The sequence below is a fragment of the Halichoeres trimaculatus genome, unplaced genomic scaffold (genome assembly GCF_033239565.1).
Source record: "Halichoeres trimaculatus isolate MK-OKI-2021-1 unplaced genomic scaffold, fHalTri1.1 fHalTri1_scaffold_9, whole genome shotgun sequence".
Taxonomy (NCBI): domain Eukaryota; kingdom Metazoa; phylum Chordata; class Actinopteri; order Labriformes; family Labridae; genus Halichoeres; species Halichoeres trimaculatus.
This window is the reverse complement of record NW_027437188.1, coordinates 7,376,330-7,399,178: the sequence shown is the minus strand read 5'-3', so window position 1 is coordinate 7,399,178 and position 22,849 is coordinate 7,376,330. Positions and strand designations below refer to the sequence as shown.

At 39.9% G+C, this 22,849-nt stretch overlaps 2 protein-coding genes across 2 annotated transcripts; one reads left to right on the top strand and one right to left on the bottom strand.

The window, feature by feature from the left end:
* Positions 1-59: 59 nt before the first annotated feature.
* On the bottom strand, positions 60-11,651 carry LOC141798046 (complement C2). Its single transcript, XM_074679814.1, has 19 exons — positions 11,512-11,651; positions 11,281-11,384; positions 9,489-9,633; positions 8,618-8,803; positions 8,009-8,188; positions 7,764-7,862; positions 6,492-6,637; positions 6,269-6,410; positions 6,019-6,153; positions 5,784-5,888; positions 3,959-4,096; positions 3,696-3,820; positions 3,503-3,608; positions 3,226-3,373; positions 1,028-1,101; positions 821-912; positions 606-738; positions 468-517; positions 60-373 (listed from the first exon to the last, which is right to left on the bottom strand). The coding sequence occupies exons 1-19, from the start codon at positions 11,561-11,563 to the stop codon at positions 203-205; spliced, it is 2,331 nt and encodes a 776-aa protein (XP_074535915.1). The 5' UTR covers positions 11,564-11,651; the 3' UTR covers positions 60-202.
* A 2,247-nt stretch (positions 11,652-13,898) lies between these two features.
* On the top strand, positions 13,899-22,832 carry mfrp (membrane frizzled-related protein). Its single transcript, XM_074680256.1, has 13 exons — positions 13,899-14,104; positions 15,707-15,815; positions 16,237-16,374; positions 16,535-16,702; positions 16,821-17,040; positions 18,877-19,007; positions 19,104-19,229; positions 19,324-19,400; positions 19,491-19,639; positions 19,791-19,921; positions 21,916-22,050; positions 22,269-22,396; positions 22,513-22,832. The coding sequence occupies exons 1-13, from the start codon at positions 14,051-14,053 to the stop codon at positions 22,735-22,737; spliced, it is 1,791 nt and encodes a 596-aa protein (XP_074536357.1). The 5' UTR covers positions 13,899-14,050; the 3' UTR covers positions 22,738-22,832.
* Positions 22,833-22,849: the final 17 nt, after the last annotated feature.

The following is a 22,849-nucleotide window of genomic DNA, read 5'->3' as shown; positions in this document are numbered from 1 at the left end:
TTTGCCTTACACCTGCAACTCAGGAGCTGATTATGTGTGTTTTTACATCTTTAGTTAATAAAAGGAGGAAAAAATAGAGGAAACGACTGTTTCATGATTTTTTTTTTTATGATTTGAGTTTACTGCACCACAACTGCAAAAATCAACACTTTTACATTTGATGATCACTTTGAAATGTTTCCTGGATGTAGTCTGTGGTCTCTCAGTTGATGTCCGGCAGGAACTGGATCTCCTTACCCAGATGTTGTTTCAGCCACGGCATTATCTTGAACAGATCGATGTGAAAGTCTCGGGCAGCCGGAGGTGGAGTGTTGCCCCGTCTCAAAGATGGGTTGGTGCATATGTCGATGGTGCCCCAGGTCACTACCCCCACCTGGTGGTAAAAGCAGAAGATTTTTTTGTGTGAAGGCAATCGTTTTCAGTGAGGAAGGAGCATTTCCTCTATTTTTAATGGTACATGTATCAACCTGGAAGAAGCGCTTTCTCTTCTGTAGAAACAGGGATCCCCCAGAGTCTCCTAAAAACAAGAGAAAAGTTAAATTTAATTTGAAACCAAGTCGGTCATCACTGTAGTAGCACTGACTAAGTAAGTTTGGAGTCCTGACCTTTACAGGAAATATCGTGCTTGTGCCCTGTGGATCCCCCTGAACAGAGAAATCTTTCAGGAACATACTCCTCTAAAGTCACATCAGTCGGCTCTTTGAAGGTTTGCTTTGCCTTTTCCACACAGTCAGTCCTCTGTGAACATTAAATCAGGGTAAGTAACACCATTTACTGTAAAAGCTGATTTATTTTTCAGCATGATCAACTGAAATCTTACCCGACTTCCTGTTTGAATATACGTTGCTTTGCGTTTGGCATTTTTATGGATGAAAAATGCAGCAGTCTGCTCTTCAGGAAGTAGTTCTTCTCCTGTGGAGACACATTCATTTCACTGAGATTACATCAGAACACAAACTGTGTTTCAGGAAAAATTCTCCAAACATGAATGTTTCCTGCAGAGAGTAAAGGTTCAAAGTTCACACACTGTGCTGCTGGCAGGTAGAGTTGACTTTCTTCATGGCCCGGCTGGCTGGCACAGTACATGGCAGGCAGATAGGCCTGTTGTGGGTGACACAAAGTACAAACATCAAACTCAGCTCAAAACCTCATGTTCATCTTTTCAGCTTCACAATGAGGGGAATAAAATATGATGTTTAAACTAGGCATGCACTGATCGATTGGTGCTGATTTGCTTAATTTTGGGGGATCGGGGATCAGTGATCGACCTATCTTTACATATGAAACTGATCTTACAGTGGGGAAAATAAGTAATGAACACGTCAACTTTTTTCTCATCACATTTATTTCCAAAGATGCAATTCAAACAAAATTTCTACCAGACATTGGTATTATCTCAAATAATCCACACATTAATAACAATCACAACGTTCAGTTCCATAAATAATGATTATGTGGAATTAATTACGATAACACATGGAAAAAGTATTGAACACACTAATTGAGACTCATCTAATACTTAGTGGAGTAGCCTTTGTTTGCAATGACAGCTTCCAGAAGCTTCTTGTATGTTTTAACCAATCGTCCACACTGTTCAGGTGTGATTTTGGCCCATTCCTCTGCACAGATTGTCTTTAAATCTTGAATATTCTTTGCTGCCCTCTGGTGAACTCTTTTCTTTAGTTCTTTCCACAAATGTTCAGTTGGATTTAAGTCAGGTGATTGACTAGGCTGTTCTAAAAGATTGATTTTCTTTTTTTGAAACCATTTGAGAGTCACCTTTGCTGTATGCTTTGGATCGTTGTCCTGCTGGAAGGTCCAGCCACGTCTCATCTTCATCATCCTGGTGGATGGAAGCAGATTCATATCAAGAATTTCCCCATACAAGGCTCCATTCATTGCTCTGTCAGTTATATGAAGTTTGGTAGTACCATGAGATGAGAAACAACCCCATGTCATGATGCTTCCACCTCCAAACTTCACTGGTGGTGTAGTGTTTCTTGGGTGATGTGCAGTGTCATTTCTCCTCCAAACATGGTATGTAGTATGACAGCCGAAAAGTTCAATTTTGGTCTCATCTGACCAGACAACATTCTCCCAGTATTCTACAGGCTTATCAAGATGCTGTTTAGCAAACTTTAAACAAGCTTCAACATGCCTTTTCTTGAGGAGTGGAGTCTTGCGGGCTGAGCGTCCATAGAGGCCATGGCGGCGGAGTGCATTGCCTTTTGTTTTCTCTGTAACAACTGTACCTGCTGCCTCCAAGTCTTTCTGGAGCACTTTCAGGGTGGTCCTTGGCTCTTCTGACTATCTTTCTGGCTCCCTGGTCAGAAATCTTGCAAGGAGCTCCTGTGCGTGGCCTGTTGATGGTAAGGTGGTGCTTCTTCCACTTGTGAATAATGGCCCCAACGGTGCTGACTGAAATATTCAGGTGCTTTGATATAACCAGTTCCATTCTGATGCTGAGTAACAATCAGGTTGTGAATGTCTTCAGAGAGCTCTTTGCCTTTACCCATCATGAGGTGTGTGGTATTTAACTGCTTGGTGAAAAAACAACCTTTTATCCAAGGACCATCAATTTTCTCTAGCCCAGCTGATGTTGGTTTGCACTTATTGGAAGTTCAAGTAATAATTACTGACAGATTTCAGGTGGTATGGTGCATTTCCTTGCCAAAGTATACAGCCTTTCCATGGAGTGTTCAATACTTTTTTTTCCTGTGTTATAGCATTTAATTCCACATAATCATTATTTAAGGACCTGAAAGTTGTGATTTCTTTTCATGTGTGGATTATTTGAGTTGATGCCAATGTCTGGTAGAAATTTTGTTTGAATTGCAGCTTTGGAAATAAATGTAATGAGAAAAAAGTTGATGTGTTCAATACTTTCTTTCCCCACTGTATACCTCTGCGAAGGTCTGATAGTCAGCCATTGTTGCTTTTTGCTCTGAGATAAAACTCAAGACACTTCATAGGTTGTTTAAGTTAAAACCTAAAGATTTCATTCTTTCACAGGTATTGCTCAATGATTTTCAATAAAATAAGATTGCAACATTGAAGGTATAAACTCTCAGTTATTTAAAAAAAAAAAAAAAATTGGTATCGGCCCCAATCAGTATCGGCAGGTCAGGCTTTTTTAAGATCGGTGATTAGTGATCGACCAGAAAACTGTGATTGGTGCACCCCTAGTCTAAACACATGTTTCAAAACACTCTTAAAATGACTCACCTTGCTCTCCAGGAGAGAGGGATACTCTTGTTTACCCGAACTAGAGCAACATCATAGTCGTAGAACTCAGATACATTTCTGTGTTTGAGTGCTCTGGTGTTGTATTTTGGGTGCATGATCACATCCGTGGAAACTACTGCGTTCTCACCTGGGAATCGACATTGGTTCGGTTTATTAAAATAAGGGCATGAAGTCAGTAAAATGATGATCAAAAGGAAATGGGTGAAAACTGCTGCTGTTCTTCATCTCAACATTAATCCCCTGTATGGACACTCACCTGTTTCAATGAACACCTGTCGATTTACACTTTCTGTACTTGCTCTGGCAAAGCAATGAGCAGCCGTCAGTATCCAGTGCTGGCTCACAATAGAGCCAACACATGACTGGAAGGTAAAAAGGGCTTAGTGTTATATTTCTGAATAGAAATAAAAATCTTTATTGTGGCTTTACTGTTATCTCAAAGGTCTCACCTTGTCAATTGTGACGTGCCAGGGTCTAGTGTAGAATCTTGAGTCAGCTCTTGAGTCAGCTCTTGGGTCATTTGGATCTGAGGTGTCTTCCTGAGCTATCCCACACATTGTTACACTCTTGTCACCTAGAAAGTGAATCATTAGCATTCAAAACCAACATTTGGCCTTTCATATCTAACACAGTATTACAGCTTGTGCTTAATGAGTCCAACAATGACATCAGAAAAAGCACAAGCCCTTTTTGACAGTAATCTGCGACTTACTTATGATGCTGTTGAACATCTCCCCCAGACTCTGAGGGTCTTTCAGAACAAAGACATGCTCCTCATCTCGTTTCTTCGAGCCCAAGGCATTCAGCTGCTCCTTATTTACTTCACTCCCAATGCCAAACACATAGACATCTGAAAACAGAAGAATCCCCATGGCATAAATAACTTTGAAAGCTCAGACTGTACATTACAACAGATAATTTATTATGAGGGGTGATTGAAAGTTATTGTAACTTATTTCACATTGGTATTATATAACATTTCCAAAAGGTGATTTGTGATCTGTTTTTATGTGTTAAGTCATTATTTCTTGCTCCCCATTGTTGAGATATGTTGTTGTTTTCAAATAAAAAAAATCACCCTTTTCAGCCCTGCTGTTACTTCCTGCCATGCCCCTGTTTGATCGCAGAGGAAACCCCTAAGCTGAGCTGAGATAGTTTTCACTGAGTGTGAATCCACAACTTTGTCACTGTATTCAAAGTTTCCAAGTCATAGTATAATTGTTACATTGTTCATTGAGTTTATCTTTTTTTTTCTTTCAATTAATAAGTTGAAGTTGTTTTTACTGATGGAAAAGGCATCACAAGTAATCTCTGTAAATCATTTACCTAAAACTGATTTCTATGAGCCTGCTGTAACATACAGAAACTTGACCTATCTTTATCCAGTTTCAATCAGCCAGGCAAATATAGACCCTGATCAAAATCTTGAGACCATTTGAAAAATTGCCAGAATTTACCTTTTGCACATTTGGATCTTAATGAGTTTTTAAGTAGAGCTACAATGTGCAAAAGCAAGTAGGGGGACAAAATGCACTTTGAAGAAATAGTTTATTGAAAACAACAAGTATCAAAGCAACAAGCCATTTTCACCACTTGGAGCAATGTTACCAAAAGCTTCCTGGAAACACTCACATCAAGCATACCCAAACAATTTTTTGAAGTAATTAACAAGAACGGTGGAGCTACTCATTACTGAGTCCTACTGAGAAAAACTTTTTTTATGAGCGACGGTCTTAAACAGCCTGTTTCAGTTTACTTGTTTTCAATAATTTACTTTTTCAAAGTGCTTTTTGTCACACTCCTTTTTCTTTGCTTTTGCATATTGTAGCTCTACTTAAAACCTCATTAAGATCTGAATGTTCAAAAGGTAAATTCTAGCAATTTTTCAACTGGTCTTAAAGGGCAACTCCATTTTTTTGACACCTGGACCTTATTTATAGGTGTGTGCATGCTCATATACTCACTCAGACAAACATCATGCAGCTCGGAGTCCTTCAGAAGTTATATAGATCCAATCGATTTTAGCCGCATTTAGCGGGGGCCACGGCAAGGGAGCTTCAGCGTGGGACATAATCTCTGCAAAATCGCTCATTTCAGCTATATTTTTTCATCCATTGACAGTGTTATCTTAAAGAATGGATAGCGATGGATGAAAAAATATAGCCAAAATGAGCGATTTTGCAGAGATTATGTCCCGCGCTGAAGCTCCCTTGCCGTGGCCCCCGCTAAGTGCGGCTAAAATCGGTTGGATCTAAATAACCTCTGAAGGACTCCGAGCTGCACGATGTTTGTCTGAGTGAGTATATGAGCATGCACACACCTATAAATACGGTCCAGGTGTCAAAAAAACAGAGTTGCCCTTTAAGATTTTTGTCTGTCAACAAACTCAGCTTTTCATGCTTGTTTTATGATTTTGTGTATATTGGGTGATTTGATTATGTTGTTGCACAGAATGAAACTCAGTCTTCAGAGTGTTGAATGTATCTATGTATAGATGAATGTTAAGATGTAAGGATGTGTGAATGGACAGGTTGTACCTAACATGGTCTCTGCTGTATGATCTGTAGATGAGTGGTGATAACCCAGCAGGTTTCGGATCCTGGCCAGTTCATTCTGAGGCTTGGAGCCCGTGTTACTGTTACCTGCAGACAGAGAGGACAAGAGGACTTTACAAACACCTAATCTTGAAAATTGAGTTTTTTTGTGTTCCATGTTTTAACATTTAATAAGCTGTATGGGATATCTGTTATGGGCCATTTGTTGTATATTTACCATCTGTTTCTATGACGATAATGTTCTGAGTCTCATTAAAACGGTTTTTGGCGTTGTTTTGCTTTAAGAAGCCCATCATCTCTCTGACACGCTCTAGAGCAGCATGAAGGTTGGTGCCTGTTTTTCTTCCATGACCTGCAAATGTACAAAAGATTTTCAGACATGTTCGACTCATGTGGACATCCCCTTGCAGGCCTTAAATGATGAAACACTGTAAATAAATGCAAAGCAACGTGACCAAGCATCCTACTGTTGTAGTCGAACTCCATCAAATTCCAAACGACCTCGTCAACGTTGCCACTTATATCTGAGTCCCTGATGTTTACAATATCTATGGCTTTACTGGCAAATGACAACACATGGAAGTTCATCTTCACCTCGTAGCTCTCCAGCTAGAAAAACAAAACAAAACATGTGGGATGTTAGGCAAACTGAAACATAAATGTGATTCAGTGTTTTATTATATCACAGACCTTTCTAATTAGTGCAATTGTTGCATCCCTGGATTTTTCAAAGTCCTTCTTTGTGATGCTCCCTGATGTGTCCAGTAATATAAAGACATTCATGCGACTGCCCTCAGCCACACGGAAGGTTCGTCCAAAAGATCTCCTTTCATTTCCTTTCACACACACAAAAAACTTCATGTTTTTTTTACTTGATTTCATATCGCTGCTCTTTAAAGGTCCCATATTATGCTCCTTTTCTGCAGTTTAATATGGATCCTTGATGCCTTCATGAAATGGTAGTAACGTGTTTTGGTCCAAAAAGCCAATATATCAAGCACAGCAGCATTGTTTCCAGGCTCTCATAGCCCCTCTGTTCAGAACAGTCTTATTTAGTGGGCATGACCTTCATACGTAAATGAGCCACCGCTGATAACGCCCCGCTCTTCCACGTCACTGAGAGCGGCGCCACAAGCTCCAAGTGTACAATGTTTAGAAAACAGCGAAGCTCATTTACTGTAACATTACAGGTTAAAACAACAGGCTAACCGCAGCTAGAGTTAGCAACCTGAAGCTAACACAGAGACAGGGGGGGCACTGAGGAAAAGCTCTTACATCTGCTCCACAGCACACAGCATTTATAATACTCACATTTCCAGGGTCTGAGGTTTGTTGGCAGATGGTTGGTAATGGCCTTGGATTCAGGACCAGTCTATTCACTAGCCCTCTGTTGTACTGTCCAAAGTTGGAAAAGCAGTCGGCCGTGAAATGACTAGCGCACACATGCACAGTTTTACTGAGTGTAGCTGGCACATTTCCTTGATAAATGAACGCTAGCCACTTAGCTTGTCTTCTTCTGAGATGGGAAGCTTGTGTATGGAACTATGTGGCTTTTTACAGCCAAAAACAAAGCAGTGATGGCTCCTCAAATTCGTCATTCTCCTTCTCTCCAGCAGTGTGGAGAGGAGTGGGCGGGGAGGAGGTTCGGGGGTATCTGCTCCGATGGACCAATCAGGTCAGACTTGCTCCTGATTGGTCAAAAAAGGAATTGCTGACGTTGGCAAATCCCCCAAATCCAAACAACTTGTTTCAGGTCAGGCTTTTACATTCACAAGCACTACTAAGTACAGGTTTGGTCTTTAAATATCACATTTTGTGGGCTGGGAGGAAAGCCAAAGACCCACACATTTCACTAAAAGACTCAATAAAGTGATTATTGCATAATATGGGACCTTTAAGTTAGCAGGCACTGATAGTTATTCCATGAGGATTTTACGAGGAATACAGAAGCACAATATCCACCTGTCCGTTGGGCGTCTGGTGTGAAAACATCCATGACTCCTGCAAGCGACCCTGACATGGCTGCTGCCACTACACTGGGCGAGTCAAACATATGTGGGGCTGCAGTGAACACAAAGTGGTCATACACTGATGTTACGTTTTATTATACTTCCCTGATCTGTTCTTTAAGGGGGGAAAAAAGTGTTTCATTAACTGCAATTAGAATCCTGTTCTTATTTAGTATCCAAAAAGATGTCAGTCTGCACCTTGGCAGCGTGGAGTTGAGCCACTCCACTCTCTGTTCTCCAGGCAGACCCTCTCATCCGACCCCAGCAGAACTGTACCAGCCTGACAGCGGTAGATCACTTTCTCCCCTTGGTAAAAGCGCCCTGATGACCTCTGGGCCCCTGGTGGGATGCCTGGGTCATTACAATCGTCAGATGCATCTAAAGACAAAGAAGCAACACAGAGGAAAAAAAGCAGCCAAATTTACACAATGATTGGAAAAGAGGTATTTTATGAATGCTGATACAGAGTGTAACACCTGTTTTAGACAACTGTCTGGTTTCAACCAGTTTTAATGGCAAAGCAAAATAATACAGTGAGTCTTAGTTTAAAAACGCTGGATGTGGAGTGAAGCAGAATAAATGCATGTATTCATCAAAAGCTGCTTTACATTGTAAACCTCCCTAAGTGTGAGCTTAGCCAGTGCATGCTCACTCTACAACTATATGCTCTAATTCACCCAATGAACCAGGCTAAAGGCCCCGTTTAAGCTGATACTCTCAGTTCTTTGTGGCCTCCATGAGGAAGCATGTCACAATGAAGTGTGTGTGATGTTATCATCAGTGTAATGTAATGTTGTCTGTCCTCACCAAGACTCTGACAGACAGGAGTGATCCCCGTCCACTCCCCTGTCAGGGTGCAGTTCCTCTGTGCTGATCCATGCAAGGTGAACCCATCCAGGCAGGAGAAGCTCTGCGTCACCCCAACACCAAGCCACTGGTCCCTGGGCCAGAAGTCTCCATGATCGAGCTGGAGCTGAGCTGGACACAACATATCTGGGAGAAGGAGAGAAGCACTTTAAGTGTGAACCAGGGACGGAGCCAGGACTTCAATTTTGGTTGGGCCTTTAATTACAAAAGTTAATAAATAACTATTACTATACAGATATAGATATATTACTGTAACTACGTAAAATTAAAGTCGATTTTGTTGCTTGTTGATCCTTTAATACTTGGTAAAATCCAAGTGCATCAGATGGCAATGGCGCTCAAAGGTATTAGCCAAAAAGTCGTGCCGTAATGCACCAATGGGCTGTGCCGCCTCAACTTTCCATGTACTACAGGCTGTAAGAGTCAGGAACGTTAACCACAGTTAAATAAAAGACGAAAATCTACAGTCTTTCTCAAAATCATCCTCTAGTCCTACCGGTTTAACATGAGGCTGAGTGATTCATATATTTTTTACCATCAGGCTGAAGGATTGCCAATCTTGGTTCTTTTTTATAAAGACAGGGCATCCAACAATAACAAAAGAAGCACAAAATGATGTTCGATTTTTTTTTTTTTTTTAAATAAATAAATGAAGAAAAAAAAACAAGAAAAGTTTGAGGTGGGTCTGTCAGAGAGTGGGTGGGCCTGGGGCCCCTAGGCCCATCCATGACACCGCCCCTGGTGAGAACTCAGATTATTACAAGGGCCGTGCTGAGGATGTGCACAGTTCCATCGCTAACAAAAATATAACCTTTGCATGAAGCACGAGACACCGCTCTGCCACTGGGTAACCTCATTACGGACCACTCCCCATCACTGCAGGTCCTGGTGCTGACAGGGTAAGGGTATTTGCCCAGGTCACAGTGATAGGTGAGCACACTGTCCTCCAGCCCCCCCTGCAGAGGAAACACACAGTCACTGGATAAAGTGTGTGACATTTTTAGAAGAGAAGAGAAGAGAAGAGCAAGTTGTTTCACTTTCCTTTCTGTGCAGTTTCCGTTTTTTACCATGACTGGATTTGGAAAGTTTCACTTCAGTATTGTACCTTAAAAGGTACATACAAAGAAAAAAAAAAGGCTTTGCTTCATACTCCAGTATTGTGTCTCGTGTATACATGAAATGACCTTTGCCACTCTTTGTTTTGTTTATTTTGGCAGGTTGAACGTTTTGCAGCCTCTGTTGCAGAGTTTGAAATTTTAGTTTCCATAAACAGTAACTTAAAAAAAAAACTTTCCTCTGAGTTGCTTTTACAATTCATTCATGCTTCATAGAGCATCAATGTATCTGAAGATTTCTCTTTTCTCTATTTTTTTCCATCAAACTGAAATTTTCTTATATTCAAACAATCATTTTGGGGGGGTGGGGGTAGAGTAGTTCATGTGAATATTATCTCACCATCAACTGTATTTTTTCCATTGTTGCAAGATGAACCTGGTTTTGATGGTTTTGACAGACAGTATCTTTGAGGCATCTGAAACATTTTACCTTTTTGCCATCAAATAACAAAAAACCTGTGACATCATAAAATTCCAAATAGCATGAGGAACCATAAGTGCCAGATGAAAGTAAAACAGCTGCACTAAGAGACTTAGAAGTTGAGAAAAACAGAGATTTCTGCAGCTCCAATTTCTAAAAAGAAAAAATAGACAAAATGAGGTTAAGTACCACTATATAAAACTATAAAATAAACCCAGATTACATCCATTCATATATTATATCTAAATTGTCTACAACAACATTGCACATTTACCAAATAGATCTCAATCTCCTAATGTGCAGGTGGGACAAGGAACTATTTGATTGATCTGCAAATAGTATTTTTATTTGAAATACTCATCAGTACCCCTTATCATCTCTGTTTTTAATACCTTATATGACTTTAATGAGCGTGTTCCACTGATATTACATAAATATTTGTTTATAAATCTAGACAGCACACGAACCGTCAGAGCAGCGATTTTTTAAATTCACTATTATTCCTGCCTGCGACCGTCACACTATACAACTCCTTTCTTCTGCCTTTGCGTTTTACGGTACTTAGTCTAATTGTGCTATTACTGTGATATTCTTATTTATTGAGTATAAGGGCAACTGTAATAACCATATTTTGCCCTGTGATAATTTAAGTATTCTTGACTCTGATTAAGAACCAAGATGTCCTTGTTGAGAATATTTGAAGTAGTAACCAAACTCTGAAGACCCAAGTTCTGTCCACCGGGGAAGTCAAAACAGCAAACAGAAGTGCTTTTTCATTGAATGACAGATGAATCAAACATTAAAATACTTTAGAATGTCCACTTGAAATTACAGCCCCTTAAAGGTTTGATTTGTTTAAACAAGCTGACCAAAAATCTTTTTAAAAGTGACAAAATAACAACAGAGAGAGAAGCAGCAAATCACTTTGGTGAAACTAAAACCAAAGAGTAATTTTTTTAAAAATTTTTTTAAAGAAGGCTGACACATATTTATTTGACGGTGATTAAACTACAAACAAAACCTCCAAAACCCTAATTTGGTGATAATATTCTGTGTATTATCTTCACCTGTGAGTAGGTGACATATCCACCTCTGATGACCTCTGTTGTCGAGCAGTTCAGAGGCTCTTGGTCGTCATATGTTTCATAGTCATACTCCTCCTGCAGAAACACTGGAGAACAAATAAAAAAATTGTTGGAGATTACCATGCATCTCTGCTAAGAAACTCAGGCATAGATGCAGTGCCAATAATCACACTCCAAAACGGAGAAAATGCTTGAAGAAATCAAAGTACTCACCCTGCTGCAGAGAGCTGAAGAAAAGGATCCAAATTAAAGGTTTGACATACATGACCAGGCTCTATACGAGCGGGGTTATCTGTGTTATGGAGTGACAGAAACAACAGTACGTGTATCTGTATCGACCAGCAGTCAGCTGCTTTATTTGATGACCGATTACCCATTAACACAGCAGCAGAAATCCGGGAAGGAGGAATTGAGAAATTCTGGACAGAAACCAAATTTAACTCACTTTCGTTTCTGTCTGCACTCATTTTCTTCTCATTCTCTTCCTGCTAAGGAACCCTTTCATTTCTTTGGAGACACTTTTATAGAAGTTATCAGTTTGATTTTTATCTAGGAGCTACTCTGAGGCTTTGGGATGAAAATCTAATCAAATATTCAATTACAGATTCATGAGCCACTTTTGGGTAGCTGATCCAAATCTGGTTTGCACTTGTGGCTGTAAAATGTCATTCTCAGACCAAATCAAATTCAAACTGCGGTTTATCCAAGCCAATAAAAAGAGCCAGCAGTGATTAGGGATGGGAATTGATGAGATTTTGTTGATACCGATGCCCTTATCAATTCTGCTTATCGATCTGATTCTTTATCAATTCCTGTTGTGAATTTTCTTGGTACAAAAAGTAGCTTTACAGTTTTTCTGTGTCAACATTTAATTGAGTTTATACTGTGAGTGGATAAAATGTAATTGGTCCCTGAGTCTGGACATTTCTGGGTATAATTATACAGAAACAGGTAAAAATTGCACACAATGTGACGTTGATGTACTGTGTTGTAATATATTAATAATTCAAGTAGGCCATCTAGTGTCTCGAAGTGGTTATAGCAATGGTTTAAGCTGTTTGGAAGCTTTCCGTAGTTATGAAGTCAGCCATGAGCCTTTCAACTGCCTGTTAGCTTTTTACATTTGAAATTCTCAGTATTTTTTACCAAGACTTGATGTGATATGTTTCTGTGATGACAGTTGAAATTCTCTTCAGGAGCTGAAGTTATACTAATTGCTATACTTATGCTAACTGCTAGCAATGCAGTTTCCCCATATATGTTAGCATCAAGCTTGCGCTATTTCGTTATTTTGGTAAATAAGGTGATTCATAGGTGATTCGAATGTACTGAATATGAATCTCCTGAGAGAGTAATGTACATTTCTTTATGAAGTCAGTTCTTCAGTAAAACTTCAAGCTGAAAATCCTGATTCAGAGTTTTCTTAGGAAATGTTATCTAAAAGCTAAAATAGCTGCAGCAGACTATCAATCAATCAATCAATCAATCTTTATTTATATAGCGCCAAATCATAACAAATGTTATTTCAAGACACTTTACAAAAACATTTACAGGTCTAGACCCGTAAATGTTAATAAAATTTTATTAGCAGAAACCCAACATCAAGACAAGATAAGGAGTCTTATCTTATCTTAATCCACCATGAGTACAGGACTTTGCAGCATTTAGCAAGTTACAATGGCAAGGAAAAACTTCCCTTTAACGGGCAGAAACCTCGGACAGAACCAGACTCATGTTAGACAGACATCTGTCTCGACTGTCTTCTTCACCGATCCCCAGGAACCTACAAGACAAACTCAGACCCTCCCAGAGAGGTGTATGGTCTTCATTACTTTTGAATTCTTGCTGTCGGATTTCTCACCTGCGAACAAAATCATCTTGTCCAGGAACTTGTCTGACAGAGCTGTAGACATTTTCAAGGAAGCTATTCCTGCTGACTAGTTGAGGTAAGGCCTGGCGGCTCCGGCACAATGAAAATAATTGATAAGGGAATCTTTAAGCACAAAGGCTAATGATAACGATATCAATGGATTGAAACATTTCTTATCAATTCTCAACAGGAACAGGTTTTCGATTTCCATCCCTAGCAGTGACTCAGTCTGCACTCTCTGTGGTACTCATTTTAAGAGTTGTTTAGTGCTCATGCGTGTCTGTATTTGTATGTTTGTGCACCTGCTCGCTCAGGTTTTGTTCATGCAACAGTGCGTGTGAATAACATCTCATGAGCTTAAAAGATCATTATGGAGATTATAGAGATTTAACAGGGACCCCCACCTACACCCCCACCTCCGTCCTCATCCTCTCCCCCATTCCCCCCTCCCCTGAGTGGCTCAGTCCTCTCAGCTGACTCGGCTTTGTCCAGCACTGTGAAGGAGTTTCTGAAACTCTTTTGTAACCACAAACTTAGATTCAGAAATCAGGAGAGGTGCAGTTAATGCTGCTCAGTAAGAGCAAAGGTAGAAGAAAACTTGGATATTTCAGTGATTCTACTGTTATTTTTTTCATTTTTATCAAGGTTTTGTTGATGGATCTGCAACACAGGGCTACACTGTGTCAGAGGGTTGAAGGCCTGAGCACCCGAGAAAGTTTCTACTGGCAGGAAGGATTGAAGAATGGCTTAAACTCCCTGTAGACGTCTGTTTGAACAGTTTCAGATGAAGAATCTGATCTCTTCGCAATGCTGCCACGGATATATTTCTTCCATCTGACTGTATTAGAAGAGGAGCAGTGAGAGGGGGACGGCAGGCTGAAGATGACTGACCTCAGCCAGGTTGCAGTGTACTCAGACTCTACAGACATTTATAAGGTGAGTGGGCCAACTTTTACAGAGGACGTTGTTCTCCTGCAAGTATATTTGTTGCCATTAGTGTCTTACATTAAAGCGCATGATAATGATTACTGAAATAATCTTCTCCTTAGTTGGTGAAACTTTTATTTACAGTTACAAACTCCTAAAACTACTTGTAAATCAGGGTGTACAGACCTGGAGCCATGCATTGTCAGTGAGTTCACGTGTTTTGAATCTTGAAGCTTTGTCTTCGCTTTTCACTGAGCCCAGTTTTACATTAATAGTGCTACATCAGTCACTCATGTCAGTGTTAATGTTTTGGTTATGTTTGCTTGGCAGGCTATGTAGGTGTAACGTATTCAACAATTGATTTTTAGCTCTTTATTTATCCATACAGTTTCATTAAATCCATCTGCTTATATTATTTCTATCCATTTATAATGCTCTTATCTCTGTGCTGTCATCTTTTAATGTTATCAATTTCACTCTTGTCTCATCTTACTGTATAACTCTCCTCTCTTCTTGAGATTCCTGGTCCCCTTGTCTCAATTCATGTTGTTCAGTTCTTGTGTTGACAGGGTTTCTGGGTCCCTGTGTCAGGCCAATATGTCGCTTTGGTTAAAATTATTAGGGTTTTTCTTTATGTGTCTGTTTTCTGTTTGGGATTTCAGGATTGGATTCCATCTAAGTTATTTTGTGTCTTGTTTTTTTTTTTTTTTTAATGTATATTTTTTATATCATTTTATAAACTGAATTTTAAGGGTTCTGGATAAATGAATGCATTATTATTAATGTATTATTCAATGTAATGTTATTAACATAGCCACATGCAGTACATGTAAGATGACAGAAATTTTAATTTCACCTTAATTTCCCAAATTTTTCCCCTGTCAGCTGTTTAAAGTCTTTTCAAATAGAATGTTTAGCCCAAATAGCAATGGATCGAACCCAAACTTACAAAGAATCTGTGGTGCAGAGACTATTATTTAAACCAATAGGTCTCCACTAAGCTTTACAGTTTGCTGCAGGGGCTAATTTTCTCAGTATCACACTTGAACTCTTGAAGTGTAAACATTATGCAGCAGACACTTTGAAAGAGTTACAGAAATCAAAACTGAGCCTAGAGGATGCAAAAATTGATTTGTGTAACGCAGGCAGGTTTATAACGCTCCCTAACTCCAGGATGTGTTAAAAAAAAAAAAGCATCATTTCTCTACAGTAACTGTTGAGAGTACTGAGAAGACTATGCCATTTTTAAAAAATAGTTTTCAATGTCTCAAGGTGGTCAAAGAATCTATTCACAGCCAGTTCAGACACAAATCATCGCACTAAAAAATTGTGTTCACAAACTGCCTCAGTTGTCATTATACAGGAATACTATTAGAAAACTATAAATCTTAATCTAACAGAAGTAATAATAAGCCTCTGGTTGTGAAAATGGTTGAACTGCTACAAAAAATAAGTTAGTCAAAGGGGAAATAATTGTATTTCTTTTGTGTGTGAATAAAAGGACAGTTTGCAGAATGATGGATATTTCTTTGAAGGTTGCAGTCTGCTAACCTGTTTCTGTCTTCAAACACTTTCTCCACCTTTTCTTCTCATTTTTCCTCTTCTCTGCAGAATGTGTTCTGTAACCCTGCCTTTGAGCTGGAGGGGGAAAGAGAGGAGAGGGTGGAAGGATTCAGGACGACGTCATCAACCCCTGAACCAATCAAACCTCCAACAGCAGGTGAGTCAGCCAATCAGCCTGCAGCACTCTGTTCACCTCTGTTAACTGTTCAATAAGGAATTAAATTCAGTTTGTTTTGAAAACTTTTATATGACTGAGTTTTGTTTTCATCTTATAACCAAAAAGTGTTTATAGGTAATCAAACTCAAAAGTGGTAAGCTGAAATATAGTTAAATAATAATAGTGCAAAAATGTTCTAAGTGCAAAGTCAAGAAGCTGATTGTTAGCTCTATTTGATTTATTGTAAAGAGTGAGAGAGGGGCATTTGCTAAAGGGGTTGCAATTGTTTTTTTACCCTTAAAATGCACCTCAAGCCACTTCCTTTAACACTGAATATTATTTAATGCCCTTGATTAACAGCAGGTCAGTCAGTCAGTCAGGTTGAACAGTGTTTTTTTTATACCTCTGCTCTCTTTTCCAGGTCTTGGCTGGGGTCTGTTTAGTGTGTGTGCGATGCGTCTGCGGGGCCCGAGTTGTGGCTGGGGGGTGGTGATGATCGCTGCTGCCACCGTGCTCCTGGTGACAGCTATCGGACTGGCGCTTGCTCTCATCCTCACACGTGAGTTTCCACAGCTCCTGGGATCATCTGATGTAAAGGGAATACAGTCTGATTTTTTTCATTCCACACATTTGGATTATTGAATCACAGAGTGTTATGCTTAGAGAAGAGAAAGTTAATGGAATATATGAAGTTATCACATCTTGTGTCTTGAGTTTAGAGATTAAAGGCCAAGAAGTGGACAATCAGTCGTTGTCCACCAGCCCTCCAGACCCAGTAAGTGCAGGAGATGGAGTGACCCTTTCTTTACCCACAAGCTCTACAAACAGAAGTCAGCAGGAAAGTACACCGTCACCGCAGCCAACCAGGATCCCACCATCAGACAAACGTATGAGACACAGCAGAATGGTCTTTGATATGATGTATTCTAATGAAGTCATCTGCAGTTCACATGTTATCTGTGGGTTTTAGTCTAAAGCACATGAAGTTTTTCTTTCTTTCCTCAGGTTGTGGAGGAGTTTTGACCGACTCTGAGGGAAGTTTTAATTCTCCAAACCATCCCGGCTCCTACCCTCCAAACTTGCTGTGTGTGTGGGTGATCAGGGTTCCACCCCCTTCCCTGGTCCAGATCCACGTTTCCTCTCTGACCATAGAGGGTCCATCTCCCTGTTTGTTCGACTGGCTCGAGCTGCAGGAGCAGAAAGAGCAGAACTCTGTGGTTACCAGGTTGGTTAGATCTCTTCTTTTCCATCCTTTTCCATGCCTTCTGGTTGATAAAGTTTCTGGTGGCTCACTGTGCAAAAAAAAAAACAACTGCCTAAAGTTCCCATGCAGTGGAAGAAATCTGATTAAGTTATGTTACTGAGGAGGAAATATGACAAGTTTCTGCTAAGATGTTCATCAACGTGATGTCCCACTGTGTGCTGTTCCACAAGATTTCATGAAGAATTGTTTTTCTTACACGTCGAACCTTTGGCAAAAATATGGCAAAGTTCCCTATATCTAGTGTTGTTCTCATAAAAATGTCAAACTTAATTAATTTACACCCTTTCTGGTGGAATAGGCGTGTTTTATTTTTTTTTTTTCAACAAAAAGATAGTGATGAAGTTCCCTCTTGGCTGCCTTGCAGCTGAAGAGTGACAAAACAATTTTTTTATTTAATTCAATGTATTATCTCCACCAAGGAGGTCATGTTTTGAGAGAGTCTGTTTGTCTGTAAACAACATAACTCAAAAAGAAACAAACAGATCTAGATGAAATTTTCAGGAAATGTTCCAAAGAGGATAAGGAAGAGGTGATTAAATTTTGGAGGTGATCTGGATCACCGTTTTGATGCAGGACTTTTTTAAAGGATTCTTTATCATTGTTATATAGGGCTGTTTTCACCATATGTGTTTATAACTCCACCATAAATGGTCTGATTGCTTTGCAAAACAATACAAGAAAAGGTCACCATAATTTCTGACAGATGTAAAAATATGATCTAGATCCTGGCAATATTCTTGATATGAATTATGTACTGGGTCATCATAGTTTTCAACACTGTCAGGAAACAAATTATCGTACAAACCAGCAACTAACACCAAATTGTAGCAGACAGTCTGCTGAAAGGGAGTATAACATTAAAGTAGAACTAAAGTGTTGGTGACAATCACAATATGCTTTGAGGTCTGCGCTCACAGAGTGCTTTTCTAGTTTATAAATGGACCACATACAATATTTAACATAAATGTCATCATTTAAAGCATTGAACTAGAGTTAGCTTACAGCTAATTAACATCTGCAATCCCTTGGCAGGTCACATTGTTTCTATAAGGTGTCCTTTCAGGGAAGAAAAAAAATGAAAAATTACAATACTCCACATCCTCTTTTCCTTTCCTCTTAAATAGGCTGAGTTTGCCACAAGCATGAATCTAATACCTTTACAGCCTTTGGCAGTTTTGATTCTTCTATTCATGCTGCAGTTTCTGGTGTCGACTTCTACAGAAGCTTCTGTTGCAAAACAGCCTCAACTGTGCACTCCATATTTTTGGTCACTTGAGGTTTAATGTTGTGCTCACCATTTCTCTCAAGAGTTACAGAAATACTTACAGTGCAAACTTAATAAGTTGTGTTTTACTTGCCCAGTATTGTCAAAGTTTAGAGAACTTGACTATTAAAGGAGAAGAAACATTTTCATTTGTGTTCTTATTTGGAAATTAAATCTGAACTTAAGGGTTAAAAAATGTCCAATATGTCAGTGACGTACCACATCCAAAGTTTTGTCATCATTGTGCTCCATGTGGTTACCTCAAACTATCAATAGATGGCACTAAAGATCTGCTTATTTAGAAAGTACTTCAGGGGGTCTTAGAAATTTTCCAGAGCACATGAAATAATTGAACCTTTGGCCTTGTTTCATTCTTAGAAAGTTTTGTAACATGATTCATGGGATTCAAAACTTTAACTAGCCCACAAATCCTTTCAAAGACTTAACCACGCAAAGTTCAACATCGAGCTGGAGCTGAGTTTGAGAAGGATTGCCTGAATAAAAGATTATTTGAGATCTTTCCTTTTCTCCAGGTTCTGTGGAAACGTGGCTCCACCAACAGTCAACACAAACAGCAGCACAGTGTGGGTCACCTTCCGCTCTGACAGCAGCATCACAGGCAGCGGCTTCACTGCACAGTACAAGGCCGTACAGCCAGGGCACAGTCAGTAGTCAACATGTTTGTGCATCTAAACTTAAATTTTCTCTTGTACATTTAAATCAATCTGTGTTCGCTGATATACCCTCTGTGTTTTCTCAGAAAGCTGCTCCAAAGAAGAGTTCATGTGTGACGGTGGTCGCTGTCTGCTCCCTGTGTCTGTCTGTGACAGTCATCCAAACTGCCAGGACCAGACGGATGAGGAAAACTGCAGCCACAAACACAAAGGTGGGAGCAGGTGGACAGAGTTAAACACAGCAACAAACAAAATAAATAAATAAATAAATAAATAAACTTTTCTGTCTGTTTTTGTTTTTTACAGAATGTGGCGGGCAGAAAACCGGGCCACAGGGCTACGTGTCAAGTCCTAACCACCCCAAGCCTTACCCTCACCAGCAGGTGGACATCAAACTGCCAAACACACTTCAAACTGTTTATGACGGGCTTTTTAAATGTGTCTTAACATTTTTCCTGTCTGTTTCCCACTAGTTGTGCATGTGGTACATTTCTGTTGAGGAGGGTCACGTCATTACATTGAGCTTCAGGAACTTCAGCCTGGAGACTCAGGATGTGTGTGAGTTTGATTATGTGGAGGTTCATGACAGCGCCGATCCTGGAGCTGGAAGAGTGCTGGGGAGGTGAGAAGCTCTTCAGATGCTAGATTAAAAATCACAGTAATGAAGAACAACAGAATACATCCCTTTGTTGAGAATGAACTCTCGTTGTCATTTGAGTGAGTTATGTCACCTCAGTGTTGTGGAGCAGCTTTTGTCTTTCTGCTTTTCTCAGGTTTTGTGGAACCAGCCTCCCCACTGACCTGACCTCCTCTGGCCCTCACATGACAGTGATCTTTGTGGCTGATGAGGGAGTCGCTGACAGTGGTTTTAACGCAACATACCAGGCTGTGTCTGTTCTGGACAGTGAGTTATATAACCTCTGTGCTTTTTGTTACTTCTTTTCACTTTGATTCCCCTTTTTTCTTCTATTTTCTGCACGTCCTCCTTTTTCAGTTTTTCCTTTATTTTTCAATCATACTTTTTTGCACATGGTGAAAATAGAGTATCAGACTTAAAGCTCCTGTAAAGTTATTTTACTGCTTTAGAAACAAAAAAAGTTAATACAGACACCTTGATTTTACCTATGAAAGCAAAAAAAAATAGCATTAGAGAAAAGACTGATCATTTTATGTTGAAGTTTTTGAAAGTATTATGGGGAAGGTGCCATAAAGTATCTGAAGAGGCAGCTGCACATAGTGGTAGAGTCTGTTGTCTTACAGTCAGTGGTGGTAGTGGTGGTTTAAATCCCAGGGTCTTTTTTACCATTCCAAAGTGTCTGATGAGTCGCTTTAGACATTGACTGTATATAGAGTGGATTCGCCTTTTACCATTGTACGGTTTTGAAGCCAGAATACCCCCGTCACAGGCGCCATTATTGGTAGCCATTGTGCAGCCAGAGTCTGTGCAGTAGAGGCTACGAGGGACTCAGAGAGAATCTGAGAGGAGACAGGTGACAAAAATATATATGACGTTTCTCTTTCAAGAGTCTAATCACTTTTTGACTCTACCTCCTGACATATTTTACAATCCCCTGACAAAAGAGACAAAAAGACAAAAGAGGACTTGAATACAAGGCAGCCAAGTGATATCTTCAAATAACCACGACAAAAGGATGTGAGAAACATTTCTATGAGGTGTATTCATTTTTTAAAGTTTGACCACAGCCCATCTGGAATGACTGGGGAGATGGATTTTTTTTAAACTATACTGCAGCCAGCCACCAGGGGGAGCAGTTTTTATGGCAACCTTACTTCCACCCAAGCAAGGTCTTTTTTTTTTTTTTTTTTACAGTCTATGGCTTTAGATAGCAGCTTCTGTCATCAGTGTATCCTTTAATCTTTATCAAATGTCCTGGTTACAAGCACAAACTTAAAAGTATTTTATTGGGATTTCAATGTACCTCTAAGGGCTTCACAGAACAAAAGTGAGATAGATGTACATGCAGGTGAACTCTGAAGGCTGTTTGGTTGTCATATATTTTATTTAGGGGTTTCAGACTAAAGGGGGATGAATACATAATCATGCCACACTTTCAGGTTTAAATCGTAAAAAGTCTTGGACATCATGTATGATTTTCCTTCCACTTTACAATTATGAACTATTTTGTGTTAGTGTTTAAAATCCTAATCAAATACATTAAGGTCTGTGCTTTTAATGCGACACAGTGTGAAAAAGCTCAAGGGGTGAGAATAATTTTGCAAAGCACTCCATGAATATGGTGTGAATGGGAATATGTGACACATTATACAATCGCACTCAGAAGATGAGTAAAAGAATCATATACATACAGTCCATTCAACAATTTATCCACAGGGGGCGCCACAATCATGCTGCAAATTTTCCTCTGAGGAGCTTCATGTCATCCTCACTTTGACCACACACAAGATGATTTTTATTCACAAAGTAAACTGACTCAGTCATCAACGACCATATTAGGATGTAATTAACAAATAGAGGGAAACACACACATACACACACATTGCACCCTGCTCTTACAAAAAGCCTCTTTTCTGATGTCATGATGGGGTTGTTGTTAAGTTTCACTGACCAGTAACTGCTGGTTTAAAATCAGTAGATTCACCTGTAGGTCTAAAGACAACAGACGGAGAATACTGCTGTAACAGTAGAGGTATATAAAAAAACTTTTGCACTGTATTTAAATATTTATACTTAGGAACATCCTTTCTGTCTTAGAGACCATTTTTCCTTTCTTCACTGTTAAACTACATTTACTCTTCAAAACTGACGTTTACCCTTGAGCCTCTATTTTTAACCACAGTCTTTTGTTTTCTTCTCCAATCATGACACAAGGTTTCACCTCCTCTAATCCTCTCTTTGTGCTTTATTTTTGTGAACAGGGACGTGTGGTCCCAGCCAGTTTGCCTGCAGTACAGGAGAGTGTCTCCAGCAGCAGTGGTTATGTGACGGATGGAACGACTGCCCTGATGGTGCAGATGAGCAGGGATGTGGCAACTCCACCTACCCAACCTTCAGTGAGGCCCTGTTATCTCTTGCCTGGATCAGTTTCCCTGCAGAGTCACAGATCCAGTAGATTTTATTGCATTTTCTGTGCTGAAGTAACTCGTGATACAATATGCATGATGTGTTCAAAGTGACCTGTATGCAGATACGTCCTTTCTTTCTGAAAGTCATAACGATTACAAAAATGTAAAATGAAAATGGGTAGACTTTCTGCTCTCCCTGCCTCCAGTTTCTTCATGTGAGTCCATTGAAGTGGAGATGTGTCAGGGCCTCAGCTACAACCTCACCTCATTTCCAAACATCTGGCTGTCGATTGCTGATCAGAAAGAAGCTGCAATACTTCTACGACCATACCGGGTGAAAACAATCTTCATGCCCTAACATGCTTACGTTTGTTGTACTTAAGCTTACTTTAAAAAGCTTTCATGCCTGACATTCAGCCTCACGCTTACCTTTTCTCTTCTGCCGTGCAGGTGCTGATGGAGCTGGCATGCTTTGAGCCCCTGCGGAGGCTGGTATGTGGGATGTTTCTGCCCCAGTGCAGCCCTCAGGGTGGTGTCCTGCAGCCGTGCCGCTCAGTCTGCACCTCCGCTCAGCAGCAATGCAGCCATGCACTGGATCTTTTCTCCTTCAGCTGGCCGTTCAACTGCCACCTCCTGCTGGACTCGCAGGACCCCATGGAGTGCTCTCTGCCTTGATGTTTCAGCTTGAGCTGATGGCTCACATGCTGGTTGACTTTAAACTAAACAGATTTACGGAACAAAGACCAAAAAGGACTGCATTTTTCGCAGAGTCAGGACCTGTATGTAG

Excerpts from the sequence above, each read along its gene's own strand:
- mfrp (XM_074680256.1), top strand. The coding sequence starts at position 14,051 with ATGACTGACCTCAGCCAGGTTGCAGTGTACTCAGACTCTACAGACATT. Across the intron at positions 19,401-19,490 it reads AGCCTTACCCTCACCAGCAG|TTGTGCATGTGGTACATTTC; the intron begins GTGGACATCAAA and ends GTTTCCCACTAG. Across the intron at positions 19,922-21,915 it reads GGCTGTGTCTGTTCTGGACA|GGACGTGTGGTCCCAGCCAG; the intron begins GTGAGTTATATA and ends TTTTGTGAACAG.
- LOC141798046 (XM_074679814.1), bottom strand. The coding sequence starts at position 11,563 with ATGTATGTCAAACCTTTAATTTGGATCCTTTTCTTCAGCTCTCTGCAG. Across the intron at positions 518-605 it reads GCACGATATTTCCTGTAAAG|GAGACTCTGGGGGATCCCTG; the intron begins GTCAGGACTCCA and ends TCTTGTTTTTAG. Across the intron at positions 374-467 it reads AGAGAAAGCGCTTCTTCCAG|GTGGGGGTAGTGACCTGGGG; the intron begins GTTGATACATGT and ends TTTTACCACCAG.